General features: G+C 36.6%; 1 protein-coding gene across 1 annotated transcript; it reads left to right on the forward strand.

Moving 5' to 3' along the window:
* Positions 1-6,435: 6,435 nt before the first annotated feature.
* Positions 6,436-23,995, forward strand: LOC149787693 (uncharacterized). The gene is made up of 5 exons (XM_089975643.1): positions 6,436-6,570; positions 10,588-10,706; positions 15,932-16,015; positions 23,321-23,455; positions 23,672-23,995. The coding sequence occupies exons 1-5, from the start codon at positions 6,553-6,555 to the stop codon at positions 23,850-23,852; spliced, it is 537 nt and encodes a 178-aa protein (XP_089831769.1). The 5' UTR covers positions 6,436-6,552; the 3' UTR covers positions 23,853-23,995.
* The last annotated feature ends 669 nt before the right edge of the window (positions 23,996-24,664 follow it).

Genomic DNA, 24,664 nt, shown 5'->3' on the forward strand with positions numbered 1-24,664 from the left:
TAGATTTCCTGAGGCCGCAGTCAGAGTCGCAACGGACTCGTTTTATATTTCAAGTAAATATTTAGAACCTGTTATGAAATTTACAAGTAATGATGAACGATGGGGTTCGTGGAGAATAAAAAAGGAACTATTACACAATTATGTAGAATCAGCAGATGTTCCAATGAGAGATGTTTATCGTGAGGGTAATAAAATATCAGAAATGTCGAAAGCACCATCGTTGAGTGATCCAATAACCAGATATAAGACAGTATATCTCAATGGACCTGGTGGATGCGGCAAAACGACTCGAGCGATTAATGTTTTTAGAAATTCAGATATAATCGTGCTGACACCCACACATAGACTTGCACGTGAGATGAAACAGCGGCAAGTACAATCGTGTACGTATCATAGTTTCTTTCGATGGCGCGGGGATACATGGACTCCTGAACGGATGGGAGAAAAATATATCCCTAAAATAATTATTTGGGACGAGATATGCACGGTGTCATTAGATACATTAAAAATGTTTCTTGATTGGTTGTTGACGAAAAATACCGCTATAATAATGTGTGGCGATCATGGTCAACCTCCGCCTTTTGTTGGACCATCTCCACATGATTGGTTAAAAAATTTCGTTAATTATTACGAAGAAATAGATGATGATCATAGAGCTCTTGATGCAAATTTGAAGGAGTTTAAAAAATTAATCAGATTACAATCAAACAAAATTCAGTGTGAAATATTACGTGGAGTGATCTCAGAGACATCAATGAGTGATTTTTTGAACTCATGGAGACCCACCGATTTGATCGTAGCAAGTAGAAAAATAATCAGAGACGCTTTACAACAACAGTTATTTCAACTACATAAAGAACAATATTCAGAACTACCCGTTCCGTTATGTTATAGACCATCAGATACACGAAAACAGAATATTAATGTTGATATTCCAGGACCCTTGACAGAGTCAAGGAAGCAAAATCTCGTATTAAATGATATTGTCGCCGTTGATATCAGTGTGGTCGAAGATGCATTACGCGCTGACAAATCTCCATGGGTGTTGGGATACGCTATGACGATCCACTCGTCACAGGGATTAACTATTTCTGACACACGAGTCTGGATTGTAGACGATCGCATCGAGTGGTCAAATTTAGTTTATTTAGCGGTATCGAGGGTCAGAAATATATCTCAATTACGTAGAATTATAATTCCTGAAATCGTTGATAAATTTAACATCATCGATGATGATATAATAAGAAAAAAATTAATCGGATACAAACAATCTGACAAAAAAAATAAACGCGACTTTGATCTTGATGTTGAATTTATTACCGAGTTAAAACAGCAGCAGAACAATCACTGCACCAGTTGTAATTGTATAATGTAATGGCGATATTCGAATAATGATTCAAGACAATTTACCGTAGATAGAAAAGATAATAGTCGCGGTCATACACGAGAAAATACCATGTTAACCTGTCTTGAGTGTAATCGACGTCGGGGTGCTAGTTAAGTGATCGAAATCACCGGAGTGATCGCGGCGGTAGTTGTGTATCCGCGGGAATTATTTGTAGTTGTTCACGTGTAAATCCACGTTGAGGAGCAGCTGAATCTAATCTGTAGATTGCAGGTCTGGAAACGCCTACATTTCTTCCAGTGGATCTTGTCACGGTAGATATTTTGTGTGTGGTAACACTCCAAATAGGATCAGTTGCTCTCGCGCTACCACCTTCAAGTTCACCAGGCTCATATAAATATCTGACTGTAACATCACCTAATATTTTTTGTTTTCCAGCATCTTTCCGTTGTGTTGGTATATTTTTTTTTGTGACCGCGCTAATGGGTTTCATGTTGGTTGTTCGTGTGATCTCATTATTTAATGCAGCTATCACGATTGGTAATCTTGCAACCCATTCACGAGATCTTTTATCCTGAATAAATTCCCTCGCGTATTGATATCCAAATAACCGCTCAGCAAGTGTTCGATTAAATCGCTCAACAATTGCTTGATCACGGTGAATTGCAGTATGACCTCGTCGTATTTTGGTATTATGTTGTTTCATCAACGATGATACTGGACCAAGAAATTCTTTACCAGGATCAACCTGTAGTAGCTGTGGCCATCGTAGACCACCTTGTGGTCCGAGTCCTCGTTGATAAATTCGTTCAAACGCATCGGCTACTTCAGATGATGTTTTCGCTGATAGCGGCTCTGCTTCTTTATATCTACTTGCAACATCAACTACGGTTAGCGCGTACTTGTACGTTTTTCCACGCACAGTATCATGCGGTAAAAACAGAATATCAGCTTGATGAACTTCATTAGGAACACTGACATCGAAATACGCGTACTGAATTTGTTTAGGACGTGGTAGATAAATTTGCCATATTGCTTGTTTAGATAACCACGTTTTAGCAGTAGAATGTTTAACCGATGCTGCATCAGCAAGTTTACCAATTGCTGCTTTGCCTCTCCAGTATCCTCTCGGTGAATAATAAATTGATTCCATTATTAATTACCAGCCCCAATCGCTAATTTACCTTTCATCGAGGATCTTACTAACCAATTAGCTAATGATTCTCTAATATTTTTATTTTTTATAGAATTTAATGAATGAATTAATTTTACATCTGCAATATGCCTATCTTGTAGATTTTTACTTTTATAAGCTACATCATGAGCATGACAAGCTCGATCAATAGCGTTTATTGGTTCCTCGCCTGGTTTTGGTTGATCTTGATTATCGAGCCTGATATCGAGTCTGGTACCAGGACCGCAATAATTATATCCTGGTAGATGTTTTTCTCCGCTGTATTTAGCCCATGGAGCACCTGGAAACTTTGACATCAAATTAGCAATATCACCACCGCGCTTATTAGGTAAAAATGAAAATTTCTTTCTACAGCATATAGAACATTTTCCACCGTACGCTATTTTTTTATTTTTTGTTGTAACTGTAGCTAAATCAATAGTTGGAGTTTTAACTTTACAGCGTAAACAATATAAATTCATGTTATAATATATATGGATATAATTGATTTCTCAGCAACTCGGCAGCGAGAGCCAGTTAAGCATCATCCTGCGCTACCGAACTCCATCAGAATGATTATCATAGGACCATCTGGATCGGGTAAGACGCAATTATTACTTAATCTGATAATGAGATGGTTGAAATGGGATAAGTTGTATTTAGTAGCACCATCCGTTGATGATCAACGATGTTATGATGTACTTAAAGATTTCAATGAAAACGCGCGATTACTGGATGAAGATACTGATGTTATAGAGTTTATAACCGATATTGATGAAGCACCATCCGTAGATTCCATAGACGGATTTATTAATAATTTAGTTGTATACGACGATGTGATGCTAGATAAACAATCAAATCCAGCCAGAATATTTTCCCGAGGGAGACATAAAAATACAGACGTGATCTATGTTACTCAACGATATACACAAATTCCAAAGGTGATCAGAGACAACTGCAACATTTTAGTTGTGTTTAATGGCGTAGACACACACACGTTGCGAAATATTCATCAAACATGGTGTGGTGGTGACATGGATATAATTAAATTCAAAAATTTCTTTTCACGAGCGCAAGCTACCCCGCATGGATTTATAACAATAAATTTACATGATCCAAGAACAAGATATCGTGTGGGTATTGATAAAATATTTGGGTAACAGGGGGTGATGATAAAATTAAATTTAATTAAACAGATATCATTAATATAATGAACAACTGTGTGTGGCTGCGTCAAGGAACCACTAACAATTGTAATAAAAAATGCCGTGGAGAATATTGCAAGAAACATAATTATCTTATAAAGAAAAATCCTCATGCTGGTCCACGAAGATGTGTTGGATGTAACAACGGCGTTAGAGGATTATATCAGATTTGCAAAAATTACGGTGGAGATCGATACAGAAGTTTGATGATATATTATAAACACAGAAAGAACATAAATCCAAAAATAGAAAAACCACCATCAGAACTTGAATATTACTTGAAACATAGAACAAATTCCGAAGATTCAGATGAAGATGATTCAGATGAAGATTCCCATGATTCAGATGATGATTCCCAATATTGATAGCAGCAGAGAGGGGCGTCTACGGTTCTGTTTGGGACAAACAATAATCGTAGACGTGGTAATTGACCTCTATGAGTGGTCACTATTTTTTTTGGTAAAACACAAGGGTGACCATTCCCCTAAGTGGTCTGTTCACCCTCTCTGCTGCTGAAGACCAAACCGGTACCAGGTATTGTGCACGTGCGCGTAGTCGCTGACTTAGTTATTTCTGTTATTAGGTTCCAAACTTAGACCGATAACACGAAACTGTACGGCAGTCTAGACTACATTTCCAAAAAAAAATATCACAACAAAGGATAATTCACTGCAATCCTAAACGAAATGAATTTTATCTTTCCTAACCAAAATATTTCACCCTGCATCTCCTTGAGTATTTAAATTAAAAGATTTTCGTATTTTTTCCAGATTATAATTTCCAACTATCAAAGGAAGGAATAAAGAAGCAAAATGTATTGTATCGACAGAAAAATAAAACGCATCCATTCTAGACCAAGTGGGAAAGTTGTTGCAAGGCGCAGTAATTAAAATATCATTCTCAATTTCAATTTTTAAAGAGTAAAGGGTAATTTGTTTTATAAAGGAACAACTAAACGTGAAGTACGCTTCCAAATTTAAAAGGTCACTGGGCAGTGATATCTGCTCATTAATTGTATATTTATTTAACTACTGGTTGTGTATTCACTTTGGAATTTAATAACAAAAAATTCAACTGCTTTGTTTCTTGTTGTTTTTTATTGTTTAGCCATAGGAAGACAAAATGGGTATATAATAAAAGGTTACTCCATTTGCATAGGAAAATACGGAACCATTTTTTTTTCTTTGACCAATGCCGTTTAATGTCTTGAAGTAAATCTTGTTCATTGTTCCTATACAAATGCAGTAATCTCAAAGTCCAAAACATCTGAAACATATTTTAAAACAGCCGTTATACATGTATAGGAGGGCATAAGCACGAGGTTCTTCACACTATGATAGTCATGAATTCAAAAATCATAATGCTCATTCATGTTATGGGTGAGTAACCTGAATTGTTACAATACTTTTAAGGGGATGACACAAAATTAATATGAATGTGTTTGAAATAATCATCATAAACGTTTTAGAACTTAAAAAAATATCTGGTTTGTTCTTGTGACAGGCATTGAATATTTTACATATTTGGTGTTGCAACAATATACCCTTTGATACAGTGGCGTAACATCAAATTTTGCCTGCACCACTCCGGTGACTTAACTAGTTAGAGAGTCCAACTCTGGTGTGGGAGGTCGCGGGTTCGAAACCCGGCCAAAATAATACTTGCAGCTACCTCACTTGGCGCTCAGCATTAAGTGGTTTATGTTAGGACTGATCTGTCTTGTGACTAGGTGGGACATGACGTTACATGTGTGCTGTATGATGCTCCTGTTCTAGACATCACTATAAACTGCCATACTTCATACATCGTGTGATGTGTACTTTTGATTTTTTAACGTAGCTTTAACAATTTTTCAGTCATAATGCTAAGATGTCTGCAGTGTGGCAGTTTATAGTAATGTCTAGCACTGGGGCATCATGTCGCAGACATGTAGCATGATGTCCCACCCAGTCACATTATCCTGGCACCAGGCCGACTAGTCCTAACACTAACCTCTTAATCCTAAGCGCCAAGCGAGGTAGCTGCTTGTACCATTTTTGTAAGTCTTTGAAATGACTCGGCCGGAGATCGAACCCATGACCTTCCGCATCCGAGGCGGACGCTTTAAGCACTAGGCCACCGGAGCGGTTTCATACATCGTAGCAATATGACGAAAAGTACTAAAAGCTTGCCCCTACTCCGTTTGAAAACATACAGAAATGGGATTCTCAGTTGAAAAAGTTTGTGATTTTGGTCCAATTTCTTGAACGCAACCGCCGCCCCTGCCCCTTTCATTGCAGGGGCGGTAGTTATTGGTACTAATACCATTTAAAACTAATTGCAATGTATACATTCTGCTGTGCTCTTTAAAACGCATGTGACCAAAGGGCATGGAGGTCGGGGGGGGGGGGGGCAGTTGATTTTTTTTAAAAAAGCGCCCACTTTTTCAGAACACCGACAGCTCACCCATGTCAGCTTGGTTTCGAATCTCGGCTCGGCCAGCCACGGGTATGTAAGAAATTTTCCCAGATTCTTCCTCCTCAAAATATATAGGCCGTCACGTATTGCTAATCATATGCTAAAAAATGGCGTTAAACCCACACTAAACCAGAAAATTTGCATAATGTTCTTTTTACAATGGAAGAATAATCCTTATCAAGGAGCATACAACTCATACTCGTGCCGAGTCCGCTGTGTTGGATCTCGTTCGTGCGTCAATTGCTTGCGCGTGTCGCACGTGTAACACAGGTAGCCTATTTAAACTCATGCCCTGTGTATGTCGGGTGCTATAAACCAAGTCTGTTCAGTATCAAGGATCTGTAAATAACTGAGAAGAAAAGAAGTGAAGAATGGTCGTAGAACGTCTGGTAAGTTGTGCCTCAGCAAATAAGTAAACATATAATCATTTATTTATTTCTAGAGCGATTTCGGCTGCTCCGATAAACAGATATAGTCTCATTGATTCCTTACCAACCCAATTTATTCACCTTTTCTCCGCATTCATTAAGGGTAGCAACATATTTAACACAAAAGTGGTTGGTCTAATATGGATACCATACAAGAATCTGCATTTTGTTTTTCGCACATTGCCCATAATTATTTTGTGTTATCGATATCTAAATTAACAAACTGTGTTCCCTGTTAACGTAGGATGTATCGTCTGTCTAATGCATGAGGCTTGGCCTATTAAAGATGAGTAAACAGTAGAGCAGGGACCCAGGTATCCCCTCCCTGCAATAACTTGGCATCTCGAGAACATTCAACGAGTGAGCGGTAATCTATTCTGGGAGGTCTTTGTTTTGTATTTATTTGCTCGAGGCAATGTGCTGCAACATGTAAAAGACAGTGGTGTCAAATTCATATTTATTGTTTCTGAAGGCGCTAGTACACTGTATTTAAACTTGAATATGATTCTCGATTTTTAAAAAGTTTCATTTGCACGTGCAAGTTAACCCTTTCATATGTGCATGTCATGTATGCTTCGAGCCTTTTGTAATATTTGCACGAATTAAACTAGTGATTCCGTTATCTGCTTGATTTTGTTTGACTCGTGAAAGGAGCTTCATCGGTCGTGTTTCTAGCTAGAGTCAGACGAAATGACTGAATCATTACCGTTAACTCTTCTTGCCAGCTAGTCTGGCTAATGGCGATAGTACAAAGCAATGTGGATGTTGAAACTAGGTTTTAATTGGTTATTACGAGTAGATGTGACCAATACGTACGTAGATGGAGGGTACAATTTCAATATATACAACATAAAGAAAACTTTACGCGCCGATTTCTTGCGCCTAGCATCTGACAATATCTACGATGACTTTCGAAAACGTATGAAGAAAAAATGGATTTCGTTGGCATAAAATGTTTTTGTTTTTGTTTTTATTGAGATTTTAGATACGTTGTTAGACAGTATGCTCAGTAGTGGACTTTTTTAAAAAAAATAGTTAAATGTTCAGTTTCAATTTGTCTTAGTGGCCCTGGGTCGCCGAATAATCGCCAGTCCTCTCATCTCGCCGCTGTCACTTTGGTTCGAGCATCGGCTCAATCAACGTGGGTGTGTAAGAAAGCTTGCCAGTATCTTGCCGTTGGTCAGCGGTTCTCCCCGGGTTCTTCCTCCACCAAATATACTGGCCGCCCTATATAGTCTAATGTGTACTGAAAAAAGGCGTTAAACCCAACAAAACCAAAACAAAACTTAATCTTTATTCGGTTTAGGTGAAGAAAATAAACAAAACAAAGAATTAATCGGAGGGTCCTGTATGTTTTGGTTCGCATCATATGCCGATATTACGGAATTGGCATATTCGTGACTTTCTGAAGGTGAAATATTTATCACAATTAACAACTCGATTGAGTTTTGCATAAAGATGAATACCTTAATTTGGCCAATGTTTGTACCCCGCCAGATGGCCTCTTATAGTTATTTATATATTTTGTATTAGTTTGTCCTTAAAGTTATTAACCCCACCCCACTCTGTTTCCCCAAGCCGTGGTAAAGTCGTCAAATTGTTTGGAGCTGTACAGAACTTGTTGACAATCGATTTACAAACGGAGTTATTCATCGACCACAGGAAGACTAGCTAAATAACGAATTACAATCAAATCTTTTAAGCCATACATATTAACTGCAGTTTAAACAATCCTCCCAAATTGCCGCATGTGTGTTGTCCATTCCGCTTAACTCATGAATGACGTGCTTGCATGTAACTGGCTTGGTTTCAAAGAAGCACGATTACACGCGTAGTCGACCCCTACCAAAGGTGAGGTTTATGTACCCAACTTTTGCTTATTACTGTATCTTGGCCATAGAACTTCAAATGAGCACGGTCGAAACCATACTTAATTCTGACAAGAGCACCCGGACTAAATTCTGGTAATTGGTCACTGGTAAATAGATTCAACAAACGGTCACTATTTTTTTTTTGTTGCTAACTTGTTTCTAAAACATTACTGCTAATAAAAGTACATAAACCTTAATGATATGGACCCGGAATGTCTACTTCAATGGAATATCCCTTTTCGGTATGGACCCGAAAGGTCTACTTCAATGGAATATCCATTTTCTGTATGGACCCAGAAGGCCTACTTCAATGGAATATCCATTTTAGGTATGTCTACTTCGATGGAATATCCCTTTTCGGTATGGGCCTGGAAGGTCTACTTCAGTGGAATATCCCTTTTCGGTATGGGCCCGGAAGGTCTAATACAACGGAATATCCCTTTTCGGTATGGGCCCGGAAGGTCTACTTCAATGGAATATCCCTTTTCGGTATGGGCCCGGAAGGTCTACTTCAGTGGAATATCCCTTTTCGGTATGGGCCCGGAAGGTCCACTTCAATGGAATATCCCTTTTCGGTATGGGCCCGGAAGGCCTACTTCAATGGAATATCCATTTTAGGTATGTCTACTTCGATGGAATATCCCTTTTCGGTATGGGCCCGGAAGGTCTACTTCAGTGGAATATCCATTTTAGGTATGTCTACTTCAATGGAATATCCCTTTTCGGTATGTCTACTTCAGTGGAATATCCCTTTTCGGTAAGTCTACTTCAATGGAATATCCCTTTTCGGTATGGGCCGAGAAGATCTACTTCAACGGAATATCCATTTTCGGAGTAACAATTTCAAAGCTTAGTCGCAAAGTTTCTATCATAACGAGAAACTATTAATCAGTCTAGACAACCACTTTTGCAAAGAGGTTGTGTTTAAAAAAAGACCCTAGTTATCCAATATTAATTGGTTTGTTGAAGAAAGACCTAGCTAAACCAAAATTAAATGGTTTGTTGAAAAAGACCTTATTTGTCCTTAAAGTTATTAACCCCACCCCACCCTCAGTTTTCCCAAGCCGTGGTTGATTATATTTTATCAACATTTTGAATTTTCCTGGTGCCATGTTGGGCTGGTGCTTAGTGGGTAATCCGGCAATGGGTTATCTGTTAATAACGACGTTATGGGATATGGGCGAATATTCCTATTGTTCGATTTCTGCCGGTGACATACTTTGTACATTATAAGAGATGAAATGATCTGCGGTTTCTGCTCGACATGACCGCCCGCTTAATATGTAAGAACACGCTGAAGAGAATAGTGCCTTCTCATTGGCCAACTGAAAATAAAGTTGTGAATAAATGCAGGACGTCATTTACTTGTAATCAATGAGAGGACACTATTCCATTCAGCGGGATTTCACTTGCATATTAAGCAGGCGCGATCATGACCATGTCGAGCAGTAGCGTGGGGAAAATGGTCAGGCATTCCTTAAAAGATAGATAGAAAGCCAAACTTTGGATAGGCCTACAAAGTCGAATACTTAGCATCGGTACCAAATTTATTATGCTATGCGAAATGTCGCTTGAAATAATCAGCGTTGATTCTTAAATAGGTCACGAGACAGGAGAGATGTCCTCCCTCGTATTATTTTATACTACAAGAATGACATGTAGTTATATTGTAGGCAATGCTACGAGCCCTTGTGGGTATGTTAAGTACTTTATCTGGAACCTAGAATAATAATTAGGAAATGTTAACGCCTCTCACATTGCTTGAGGGTAGGTAGGTGTTGGCTTTTATTGTATCTGTGCTCATTCAAATAGTTGCATCGACAGACCGATCACGATGACATGACGACGATAACGATAATGACAGCGATGGCAACGACAGCAATGGGCTTGGTAATTATAATGCTAACGATGATGATCCTGATCAATTATGACCAACATTGTGATGACAACGATGAATATGAGGATGAGACTGATTATGACAATTATGTTCAGAAGATGAGAATTATAAGAAAATGATTCGACATCGATTGTGGGGATGATTGTGACAACGATTACAAGTATTATTGTCATTATTATTATTATTATTATTATTATTATTATTATTTAGGCGTTGATGTCGTGCTTCTTGGCTTTAGTTGTTCCGCCACGACTGGTGATAGCACAATCTTCACAGACATGTATGAAGGAAACGACCATCTCAGAGAAAGATGCCAGGGCATTTGAAAGGTAAATAATTTATTTTGCCAAATGTTACCTCATTTGATATGAAAACTAATGGCATATTGAATTGAATGCTCAACCAGCTGTCAAACAGATCATATTGATCACACCTGGCCAATTACTGTGATTTACAATAGTCAAACCGGGAACTCAAACAATTTATTATGCAATAGGTACGGAAAGCCATCGCTGCCAAAAATATTTTAAACAAATTCATAATCACGAAATTGAAATAAAACAGTTCGTATCTAATTGCGATTCTAGTCATTAGAGTATTCATGGTGATCGCATGCAGCAGTATCCATGAGGTTTAGTTCTTATCTAGCTGTGACAGCATGCATCAGAGTGCCCATGAAGTTTGTAATTAATTGCGATCCCAGTTGCTAGAGTGATCATTAGATTTAAATTGTATCTAATTGTGATAACAGGCTTTGGGAGTACTCGTGAACAGTGGAAAATCTGATGTCAAGCCATCAGATCTTTTCAGCTATTACTGTATCTAGCAATAACCAAAAGTGGGTGGGTGGGTGTGGTGTGATGTGTGTGTAGACCTATGCGTATGTGTACATGCATGCATATTGCAGGATGTCATTGTCAAATATACTTTCACAAGAATGGAAAGACCCCGCTCGAGTTGTTTATGGAGAGGATTTCTTTTGAGTTATAGGCACTTTGCTGTCTTAAACTGCTTGGTATAATTTCTTAGTCAACAGACGCGTTCTGTCCGAGTTAAATATGGTGGTTTAAATTTGCAGCCTAGAAGGAGCTCCTAGGGTGCCAAACACCCTAGTATGCGTCCATCGTAGTTGTAATCAGTACTAATAGTATATCGTCAAATGCAGTTTAACATAAATTAGACGTTTCCCCAAAAAAGAAAAATATAATTTTCCGCGAGTGTGATTCGAATCTGAAACGTAGTGTGACGCACTAACCGATTTGGCCGCCGAGAACTCCCAACATGTGAATGAACTCGTATAAACTCGACGGCGCTGGCGAAAACAGTGATGCACTCCTTTTTATAAAGGCAAAAACAAATCAATTTTTGATTTGCCATTCCGCCGTCTTTTTTCGATACTGTATATATCTCGTTATATCAGTGTCATCGATGGCACAAGTGGTCCCACACGATCATCATAGCTGGCATATTGCTTTAGTAATTCTGTCACACATTATGAACTACTCGCTTCCACCAACAATAATTTGAGTCGTTTTCAATTTGGCTATGGGGGGCCCCAAGTGACCGAGTGGTCTAAAGCGCTCACCGTTACAGATCACTACTGAGTGGTCGAGTGGTTGAACGCGCTCACCGTTACGGATCACTGCCATCTCACCTCTATCGGCGCGGGTTCGAGTCTCGGATTCATCCTATGTGGGTATGTGAGAAAGCTTGCCAGTAGCTTCTCGTGGGTTGGTGGTTCTTTTCGGGGTTTTCCCAGAGTTCTTCCACCATTAATACTGGCCGCCATGTATAGCCTATCTTGTGCTGAAAAATGGCGTTAAACCTTACAACAAAAACAATAATTGGGCTATGGTCAGTCTATTGCATAATACGGCTCAAGTCCAGTAATTTCTGGTTCCTCATTCAAAATTATAGACAACGCAGAATATTCCATTCCATTCATTTAATGACTTAATGTGCCTCGTACAAGAAAGTATATTCGAGGCAAGGAGCCTCAAATCATTAATATATGCTTGCCACAAAAGAAATACTAGCCGCATCAGAGTGCAAAAGATAAAGACTGAAATACATGTTTTAGGGAAGAATACGTCAGTACTCGAAGGTATAAAGACGAAGAATACGTCATCTGTACACAAATTGAGAACAGAACTTGAGCAATAGAACTGAAATTCTTGGGAAAGAGAATCATCGACGGTCAAATGTTATCGGACTTCTAACAAGTAGCCGTAGAACCATTTGAACGAGTTGGAACAGTATTCTCGTAAGAATTGCATCAAAATGTAAGGTTTGGTTTACCAGGACGACAGGAAATCTACAGACCAGTGTGAAAAAAAAGGTGCTAAATCTACTGAATAGTAAACTGGAGATGGCCATAAGAGTGTTATCTGCATAGCCCATCGATTTGACAATAGTGCCAACAGACCCGTGATTTCTAATTCATTTCAAGGTGAAATATTTGGATGTCACGAGGAAAAGGAAACTGCTAAAGGGATCACGGATAGTCATATTGGAAGATCTGAGCAAGCTACAGACTTAATAAATTAAAGAAATTTGTGTTAAAGAAACGTGGATGTATTTTACTAACGTTTTTGCAAAATCGCGAATGGAAAAACACGTAGGATTAGAGGAAATGATTTGTAGAAACTGTTGATCTGAATTTATAAAGCTTCAAAGTTTTTGGACTATCCGTGCTCAAGAGTTCGATTTAAAATGTACCACCTTTTTTTTCTTGTTTTTTTCTCAATGAAACCAGGATAGACTGGAAATGATTTTGTAATTCCTTGTTTTATTTAGAATTGAGTGCAATAAAGTGGGAATGAATGTAGTTGCTGTCGTTATACGAGACGTGTGTTCACGGTTGAATACAGGTAATCCCATGTTGTAAAATATAGTTAGTGGCACATTGTTAATAAAGGTGGATACCTCTTTGAACTTCAAGTGATGTTACATCGAGATTTGTTGCAAATTTCTTATGAGATCCATTCTACATTTATAGTCTTAAGTTTGTAGCAGGATCTCAGATGGGAATTGAATTAATATTGAATTTATGGAACTTAATGAAAACTGTTCAACTTTTGCAAGCCTAATTAAAATACAAGTTTACTGGATGATAACAATATACAGATGCGATCGAAAATTGTGTGTTGGTTCGGATTTCTGACGTAGCTTTAACAATTTCTGTCATATCGCTACGATGTCTGCAGTGTGGCAGTTTAGTGATTTCTAGCACTTGGGGCATCATGCTACAGACATGTATTATGATGTCCACCCAGTCACATTATTCTGACACCAGGCCAACTAGTCCTCATACTAACCTCTTAATTCTGATCGCCTAGCGAGGCAGCTGTTAGTACCATTTTTGCAAATCTTTGGTATGACTCGGTCGGGGATCTAACCCACGACCTCCCGTATCCAAGCGGACGCTCTAACCACTCGGCTTCTGGAGCGGTGATCAAAAATTGAAGAGAATAAAATTATAATACAATTCAGCAGATGATGGGGAAGTATTGCCAATGTATCGCATTCAGAGCTAAGATTTAATACATCAGATTATAATTATTTCTAGATAGTTCATGTAAATTCGTGGAAAAATCATTTTGTTTGCTTAATGTAAAGTGAAAATCAAAGCAGGAAAACGAAATTGTACAACAAATAGTCCTTTGAGAATTATTCCATGGGTACTTGTAATTTAGAAAGTTTGGTGTGTATAAAGAGCTAGAAATGAGCAAAGATTAACTTAGAGGAAGTATTTTTAGATCCAAGAGTAAAATGGGTATAAGACTGCTAGAAACCATCCAATTACTTTTGCCATCTAGAAAATAGAAAGTACGTAAATAAAATGATTACAAAATTAAAGATGAAGAAAAACGTATTGCTAGTCAAAGGCCCTTCTCTAAACTTAAAAAAAATTCCTAGGCTTGACTAAGAGCCATCCTTAACATTAGAAGTATTGTACCCAAACGGAAGTACTTGATCGTTTGAAATATATGAAAAATAGCAAAAGCCCAGGATCAGATGGTTTCATTGCTAATTATTTTTAAGTCTTTCGTATTCACATTGGGGAATTCGTAGTTAAAACAATTAAGGAAGCATATGAAACTGGTCATTCACAACTGTTTTGAGACGAGGCAATATAACTTGCATACCCATGGAAGATAAACCAAAACAGTAATTGAGGATTAACTGGCGCCCGATTTCTCTACATGTTGTATTCGTATTGGCATCATGATGTAATGTCAGAATAACAAGGCAGTATTTAATAAAACAAAATATCTGACGATAAAATTGGTTTTATAAAAGGAACGTGTATTGGTGAAAATACAAGGATCGTATGATACTGTGCACGTTTCAGTAGAGTTGCAAACTCCGGTTACACTAATTAATCTATTTTGAAAAGGTGTTTTATTCCATGTCATGAAAATTCATAATGTTCTAACTTAATTTTGGAACAAGTATAAGGTACCGGGCTAAACCTTTTGATTGCAATCTCATCGGCAGTTTTACAAGATGGCTTTCTGTTTTTAAAAATTTCAAAGGGCTATAAACAGCGTGATCCAATATTTCCATACCTCTTATGAGCAGAAATATTGTCTATAGTATGAAAACATAAAAATATAGCAGGTATCAAGCTAAAGGAAACATAGTATTGACTATCATGGTTTGTAGATGATGCTACTTTAATTCTTTATGGCACTTTTGAAACTCTGGAATCATCTTTTGAAGTATTAAACTTCTTTGCAAAGATTTTGGGACTCAATGCCAAAACAAGAGCGGTTTGGATAGGAAAAACGAAGTACAGTGCATAAACATTTCAGCACGGGTTAATATTAAAGTGGGCAACTAGATTTACATTGGGCATGACGGTTTCGGTGGACTTGGATAAATGATGCAGATTAATTTTGAAAACAAAATAGAAATGTTTAAAACTTGATTACAACATTGAGAAGAGCTGTCCTTAACACCAGTTGGTAAAATAAGTTTATTCCAAAGCTAAAACATGTGTTTATCTCGCTACCAAATCCTAAATCCTAGGGGAATGAATTATTTTTCACCACAATATGGCTCTGGGCAAAGTTAAGATCGCTTACGTTTTCTAAAGGTGGTTTGGCAATCACATACATTGATCAATTTATATTAGCTTTTAAAATAACATGGATTCGTAGAGTTCTTCCATCTAAAAGAAATTGTCAGTTTAATTATGAAATGCATGAGGTTAAATACCTGTTCCTGTTGATCAAAACGTAATGACATTATCCCCTAAAAAGACAAAAATAAAGACTTTTTGGTGTGATTTAACATGTATAACACATAATTGAGCAATGGAAGCATAATGTAACAATTATATACATATTTAACAAATAAATAGCCACTATATATTGTGTTGTGTGTTTAACGATATTTGACTCCTATTATGTAAATATTACATCTCATTTTTATCATACAGCTATTTATGTTCAGCTAGATTCAAGAATTCCTTTGTATCATTCTTCCTAGGTAGAGCTTTTATATGCATTATTATTATTATTATTATTATTATTATTATTATTTGCAGTGTACGATTTAAGTACGAGGAGGAACTTGATTCAAGAAAAAATCTTAGTAACTTTGTGCTGAATGTGCAACCAGAGGAATTCGCGTAAGTGGTTGGGTTTTTGTTAAAAGACAGTAATTCTGTAAGAGATTTTACATCCACACTTTTCTTGTATAAAATTTACTGAAATTTGCAGTAGAACCATAACGACCGGATTAGTTCAGATGACTTGTATCGCCGTTATAACCAGAGCTTCAGATGTTAATTCTATCTCTTAGAAGATAAGTATAAGTTAGTCCCAAATGAGCATCGTCTTTATATCGCAAGTTTGAGAATTCCCCTTGGGCATAATTTTGATGAGCACTGAGTATTTCAAATGAACTATGTAAACCCTCTGTATAACTGTAACAAAATGAACTGTTACAAATTGTATGAATAACAGTGTAACAAAATGAACTGTTACAAACTGTATGAATAACAGTGTAACAAAATGAACTGTTACAAACTGTATGAATAACAGTGTAACAAAATGAACTGTTACAAACTGTATGAATAACAGTGTAACAAAATGAACTGTTACAAATTATGTGACTAAACAGTGTACGAAAATGAACGGTGTTACAGACATTTTGAATAACAGTTAACAAAAAGGAACAAAAAAAAGCACGAAAGATAAATAGCCATGGGGCGCGATACAAGAACTCTTTAATCTAACTAGTCTTAAGAAAATGTTCATGTGCAACTTTTTCCTGCTTGAACACCGATCTTAATGTTGTACATTTTCCTTCGTTTTTACGAACAGAAGCTCCATTTTGAAACGAGCTGCTTTGAGTGAAACTCTGTATAATCCACGAGAGAATAGGTTTTCCAGGGCTCATCAAGTATTCGTTTGTCGTACGTAGAGAATCGGTCAGCAATCGCTTTTAAACACTCCAGGAAATGTTTCTTTTCTGATTTAAAAGTTATATATTTATAAGCAGGATAAGCGTTATCAAGATCTTGAACGAACTGATTATTAACCATATATAATGGCATATTAATTAGATATGGAATGTAATTGGTTGAGCTTGTTACATTCAAGAGTCTTATTTCTGATCGGTGTTACCATTCTAAATCTTAAACTATGTAACAGAAAGAAGCGAAGAACACATGTTTAGTCAAATAAAAAAGTAATTTATTTGCCTTTAATAAAATAAAAATTCAAGTTAGATAATGCAGCGTGAATTAAATTCCAAATAACCCCTTTGTCCTATTACATGTCCAACATTACAGAATGTTCCGAATGAATTCCAACGTCTCGCATGTTCTGATGTAGCATGATATCTCAGTACGTCTCGCATGTTCTGATGTAGCATGATATCTCAGTACGTCTCGCATGTTCTGATGTAGCATGATATCTCAGTACGTCTCGCATGTTCTGATGTAGCATGATATCTCAGTAATCCAAAAGTAGTGTTTTAGTCCACAAAGCCAACAAGTATGTTGTATTTCCAATGAATAATTTAAATAACTCCTTAAATCATATCTGAGCATAACTATAAACTATGACCATAGATTCCCAAAGACTGAAAAACAGGAATGAATAATTATTTACCAAATATCCTTTTATATACATGGTTCACTTTGACCGCAACAATTTTCTGGATACATTAATCGTCTTAATGGAAAATTACTGGACCAAGTCTTATTGCAAACAAGACTGACCTTGAACACTTTGTTGCGTAAACATTTTGTTTACTTAAAACCATGGGAAAAGAAACATTGGGTAGGCATCGCCTCCATTCACAACCCTTGATTACTATCATGGTAAAAGTCGGGTACATAGTATAAATTAAATCTGCATAACATTTAAATCTGAAGAATGTGGTTGTAATCCTCCTCGAGAGATACTAAACCTGAATACGGATAGTAGGTAACCGGAAACAGATGTTCGGTGATCTGGCATCGGATAGGTTGAACATGCTACCAATCTAGATACTGAATTTCATGACATTTTATTTATATCGGAAAATATGCATATCAACCAAGATGCAAGTACTAATTTTGCATCCGATTGTTAGCAGTTAATGTCTTGTTTTTCCCAGCGGATTTTAATCAAAGTATATTTTCTAGCTTTTCTTAAGTAGATACAAGATCATTTCGATTACAAGCAGGGCTGGAGAAAAGATTTCCAAGGCCCTAAGCACTGAAAATATGATGCCCCCACCCCCTACAAAATGTGAAACTAAAAAAAAACTTAAAAGGCTGAAAAGGTAGGAAACTACGTGCTGCCATCATTCCAAATTTTAAAAAAAATCTTGCTTGCAGATCGAAATGGTATTATATAATTCATTAAATTTTATCAACAATTTAAATATATTTTGGTGTCATAAGCATGTGCTTAGTGTGCTTAATGGGTAATGTCACTGATTACAAGCAAGGTGTATGTATATGTGTATATATGTATATATATAATGTGTATATATGTATATATATAATGTGTATATGTATATATATGTGTGTATATGTATATATGTATATATATGTGTATATATGTATATATATGTGTATATATGTATATATATGTGTATATATGTATATATATGTGTATATATGTATATATATATGTATATATACAATGTGTATATATGTATATATATATAATGTGTATATATGTATATATATAATGTGTATATATATGTGTGTGTGTGTGTGTGTGTGTACAGTAATACCTCGAACATTAGCGAGGTTAGGTTCCAGAACCAGTCGCGGATCAGGAGGAATCGCGAATGTTTGGTACGAGTCACTAAAAATGCTAATAAATGCTTATTTCTAGGGTTTAAACCCTAAATATGACCCAAATCATGCTCCCAAAGCACTTTAATTTCATTTAAAAGTTAGCTTAATACATTACCCTTAAAAAGAGAAATAAATGGTTGACGTAAAAAATAGAGTACAGTATCGCCTAATGGGGACCGCTCCGGTGGCCTAGTGGTTAGAGCGTCCGCCTCGGATGCGGGAGGTCGTAGGTTCGATCCCCGGCCGAGTCATACCAGAGACTTAAAAAAATTGTACTAACAGCTGCCTCGCTTGGCGTTCAGCATTAAGAGGTTAGTGTTAGGACTGGTCGGCCTGGTGTCAGGATAATGTGACTGGGTGGGACATCATGCTACATGTCTGCGGCATGATGCCCCAGTGCTAGACATCACTATAAACTGCCACATTGCAGACATCGTAGCGATATGGCTGAAAAATTGTTAAAGCTACGTTAAAAATCAAAATCACATCACACATCACACATCGCCTAATGGGTATTTGCCACACTAGCGCATTTACAATACGGTATGCTAATATTACTCCTATACTAATTCATTGGCTGCCGTTTTCTTTTGCACTCACAGTAAAGTAAAACCAAGTAACGAATGGTACTGTAAACTTAATGACTGACGTTTTCTTTGTCATTGTCAGGAAGGTGCTTTCATTCACGTAATATTGGTGTCCTACGCTTGTAGCAGTCTTGCCAGATTTCAACAAATCTAAAACTTTTACTTTTTCCTCTAGTGTCATCACCTTCTGACGCTTAGGAACACTGCTAGGAACGTTTAGGCATCTTGAGGGTTTTTAGAATTAAGTAAAAACCAAGGAAAAAAGCACTGAAAACACTTACTAGTGACAGTACGTACACAAAGCATCCGAGCTACAAGCCAATCAGCAACGAGGAAAGCTGGTACCCTGCTGTGACTGGCTTCTTCCAACCCTTCCAGTAGTTAGGTTCCAATGAAAATTTCGCGAAACCGTGAATTCGCGAATCCAGAAACGCGAATGCACGAGGTATTACTGTATATATGTATATATATATATATATATGTGTGTATATATGTATAATGTGTGTGTGTATATATATATATATATAACGTGTATATATGTATGTATGTATGTGTGTATATATATATAGATATAATGTGTATATATGTGCATATATATAATGTGTGTGTATATATGTGCATATATATTGTGTATATATGTGCATATATATTGTGTGTGTGTATATATGTGCATATATATTGTGTGTGTATATGTGCATATATATTGTGTGTATATATCTGCATATATATTGTGTGTGTGTATATGTATGTGTGTATATATGTGTATATATATGTGTATATTTATGTGTATATATGTATATCTATGTGTATGTATATGTGTGTATATATATGTGTATATGTGTATGTGTATATATCTATGTATATATATGTGTATGTATGTATATATATATATATATATATATATATATATATATATATATATATATATATATATATATATATATATATATATATATATATATATATATGCATGCGTGTGTGTATATATAATTTGTGGAGATATGACATTAATCATCCGGGTCTTTTACATTTTTCGTCAAGATTTTGATCGTACCTGACATATAGGCATATATTGTGAGCAACATCTACACTTATTAATGAGGTTATTTGACAAAGTATACGATATATTACTTACCACTGGATGGCAGGCTAAAATGTTGAACCGGTTCGAATCAAATTTGATACAAGATGATGCATGCATTGACCATTCATTTACCTTTTCTCCTTGTTTGCATTTGATCAGACTTGGTAGAATATAAAACATGAAATTAAGGAAGATTCTAGGCTTACTTGGGAAATGATACGATTAGTCGCCTACTTGGTGGATTACGTAGGGATATGTACTTATTACACTAATAGATTGGAAGGCATTGTTAAATAACCCACTGTAGTACTACAATTCAGGTGAGCGATATCGAACACACTTGGGTCTTTTGTTGATCTTTGTTTCTTTAGCGTTCTAACCTGGAGCAGTATTGGTATGAAAATAACTTGTGACTTAAGACCTTTGATGGAGCTGATATTCTAATCCATAACATTCAATAAGTTTCCACCAATGAGCTTTTCTCCAACAGACCGAATATCAGAATCTCCTATTGACAAGAAACTGTCAAGTCAAAGTTGATTTGAAATTCCAATGGACGCTAACTGTCTTGACGTGTGAGTTTTAAAGAGCTTATATTTACTACCTTTTATTTTATATGCATTTTACAAAATTTTTAACATCTTTACGTTTTATATTATCTTTTTTGTAATGCATTGTTTCCATTTATTTGGAAGGATTTATTAACCTAAATTAGTGTACGGTTTTTTTTTTAATCTTCTGACTTTCCTCTTTTTGGCACCATATAGCCACTATTGTGCTGAGATGCCATAAAAACGCTAATACACATGTACCAGTTTAGTGTGTGAATAGATATATATTACAAGTTTACTTGACGGAGATGATTCATGCCACACTAGGCAACTAGAGGGTCTGCATTATATAATTTTTATTTCAATTTGTAATATCTGTATTTTGCTCGCAACTGAAAACCTATCTCGGAACGTTGTTCAAGTTTTTTTTATAAGGAAAATAGTGTTCGTACATGCAATGTTATGCTAATGCTAGGCGGGGCCATACTGGTTTGGCAATTCATTTCATCATTGAAGATAAAATTGTGCATCCGATATGCACTATATTTGGCTTAATTCTAACGTAGCCCCATCGTGCTAGAGTTAGTTTCGTGTAGAATGCACTTAGCGAGATTCATATTCGTACGACTCTATTAATAGTCGTACACCAAGTAACAGAAAAGAGCGAAAACCAAAGTTTAGTAAAATTCAATAAGTTATTTCCCTTTAATACAAAGTGAAAATTAAAAAATTGCAGAATTGTGAATTAAATCCTAGGTAGTTCTGAAAGTTCTGTCAAGAGTCCAAAAGTACGGAGTATTTCGAATGAATTCCAATCTTAAATATACTGATGGATCAATAGCCTAGAATAGTGCCGATGTATCGCAATGATATTAAAAAGGTCTCTAAATGATTTCACAATAATCTCAATATTATGATTTATTCCCATATGGGTCAATGTGCACTTTCTAATTCCAATGAATAATTAAAATAAATAAATCCTATAAAAGATAAACGGAACACCGCCAAATTTTATTCTTCTGATATAAGATAACTGATATAAGATATGAACAATGCATTCTTTTTATCATAACCTTTATATAAAAAGCGAAGACAATAATAAAACCTGTTCGATGATCATTTTCCCATCAAATTCGTCAACAAGATCGCTTCTCGAAACTTCCAAGGTAAAAGGCTACATATGCATGTTTACCTACAAAAGATAATTTTCTTAAAGTATAACCTAGAATCCTAGACAATTATAAAGCTTATATGTTTAGACAAAAACGACACTAAATTAGGCCCAAACTAGTACCATCAATTTTTGGACAAAAGTCAATCACACAATACAGATTAAATAAACATAACCATACCTAAAGCTGCCGTTACAACCAAATAACTGTTCTGATAATTAATATTGGTAAAGATGTACAATACTGGATCAGTCTAATGTCCAGTACCTGCCAAAATATTCTGCTTTTAAAGGTGTCCTTATTTTGTTTACACCACAATCACAAAAGAATTTACGGATTTCAGACGGAAAAACATACTACCACTATAAATACTACTTAACCAATAATATTAAAAATAATTTGAGTATTGGAGGCGAATCAGGAAATATCGTTATGGGGTGGCGTAAAGAAATGGGCGAGTTGTCTAGTGGACGGATTCATAGACTCTGGGAGTAAAGCAGGGCATAATATTATCTAACTGTAAAGAACATTTACTCTATGAAGCGTTGCGGTTGTTTCGCGCTCATTTGTTTTGGGTTAGGGGTGGGGTGGTTCTGTCCCTATCTAGTTCCACCACTGAATATAGCCAGGGTGACTAAACACTATGGTGGTACATCGCCTTATTTGCAGCACAATTGAGCAGACAAGATTTTAATCGGTACTAAAATCGCGATGGATCGAGATGAGAAAGGGTGTTCGTGACCCAAGTACAATCTTGTGATTCGTCCCGCCTAATACCATTTAACCAGGCTTGATTCGTCCCAAGTAACATTATGATCCAGGCTTGATTCGTCCCAACTAACACCATGATCCAAACTTGAGAACCTTGAAGGACATCATTCTTGAGTTGATAATCGCATCACCTGAAACGGACGAGAACAAAACAGGTGGAATATGCTGAGAGTTGATGAGCAATCTTTGTTCCGAGATGAACTAAAGTTGTTAAGCAAGCACGCCCAGTAACAAGCGAACATATCAGAACGTGTTCTTGGTGCTAGGGCGAAATCCCAGAATGTCGCCCAAAGCACATGTTCTAGACAGTTTTGTTGTTGAAAAAATAAAAAGCAATAATCTGAAGAAATAAAATCATACCTAGTATCAAAATTGCCGGATTACCCCGATAACTTTTTCTAATATAGGACCATGTCTAACATATTACAAAAGACCAAAATACCAAAAACTAATGTCTCTTATTACAGCCACATTGAACTTGACCGGTACTATATTGATGTGTGTCCCAGTCAAACAGTGACAGCTATTTTCTGGGGCATTCCTTACCGATCCGGATACAAATGCTGGATTATACAACCTGTGTCCCACACCGTCTGTCGCAGGTAAGTGAATGAAATAAAAAGTAATAAACGAATAGCTTAGAGCTCTCTTGTTGTGGAAAACTAGAGTTGTGCACATGTAACATTGCAAATTAAGATTAAATACGATTCAAATTACATATCTAACGTCTATTTATCGATATGTCCTACGTGACAGTCCTTTGTATACAATCTTGCCTTAATGAAAATGTGTATACTGATTCTTTTTATAATTTACAGCAACAAATGTCAGAATTGGAACGGCGTCCCCTGGATGCAGGGATACCAGTTTCTCTGTAAGGAGAAGTACGTATATGAGAATGTGTGGTCCTTCTGTGTCAGGGGTCGACGAGAACGAACATTTGTGCTCATCAAGGTCAAAATATCTAAATGTTGCGTCTGTACTTTGGCAAAATGCTAGTAATCGTTAAAGATTTAAGTGGCATATCTTCGTCGTTAAAAGTAGTCTTGAAATGCCATTTTCAAAATATACAATTTGTGCAACACTCGTATTTCACGCTGTTTCTCGTTTGTATATTCAATAAATACGATCCTGTTTCGTAATTATTTTATGCATATCCTTCTGACTCCTTGCAAGTAATTCATTCAATTAGAAAAAAATTAATGTCATTAGAAACCGTTACCTAACTACTCTACGTTGACCGGTTATGATTAATTTAGGGACTTGACTTGTGTACACGAATTTAAAATCTGTTTTGGTTTTGTTTTCACTTGACTAATTGCTTTCTGAAAGAAAGCAAATCCTGGAATGATAAAGATTTGTAGACCGTCAAGGCAATCTTGTAGGTACAAAAAATATTCACCGCCGAACACCCCTCAAATTTATTCCAGAAATGGTCAAATTGGTTTACCATCTAGCACCCTGAAGCATTCTTCAAATTAAAAATGATAAATAGAAACATTGAGTTCCATTATTTTGAACAGTTATATCAGTTTGCTAGAGCCCCCCCCCCCCAAGCGCTCTCCGTTACGGATCACTGCCATCTCACTTGTCTGCATGGGTTCGAGTCTCGGATTCGGCCAATGTGGGTATGTGAGAAAGCTTGCCAGTAGCTTCTCGTGGGTCGGTGGTTCTTTCTGAGGTTTTCCCGGGTTCTTCCTCCACCATTAATACTGGCCGCCATGTATAGCCTATCGTGTGCTGATAAATGGCGTTAAACCTTACAACCAACCAACCCCCCCCAAAAAAGCAACAACAAAGACCGCCCCCCC

The sequence above is a fragment of the Sinohyriopsis cumingii genome, chromosome 11 (genome assembly GCF_028554795.1).
Source record: "Sinohyriopsis cumingii isolate HCF-2022 chromosome 11, ASM2855479v2, whole genome shotgun sequence".
NCBI classification, from domain to species: domain Eukaryota; kingdom Metazoa; phylum Mollusca; class Bivalvia; order Unionida; family Unionidae; genus Sinohyriopsis; species Sinohyriopsis cumingii.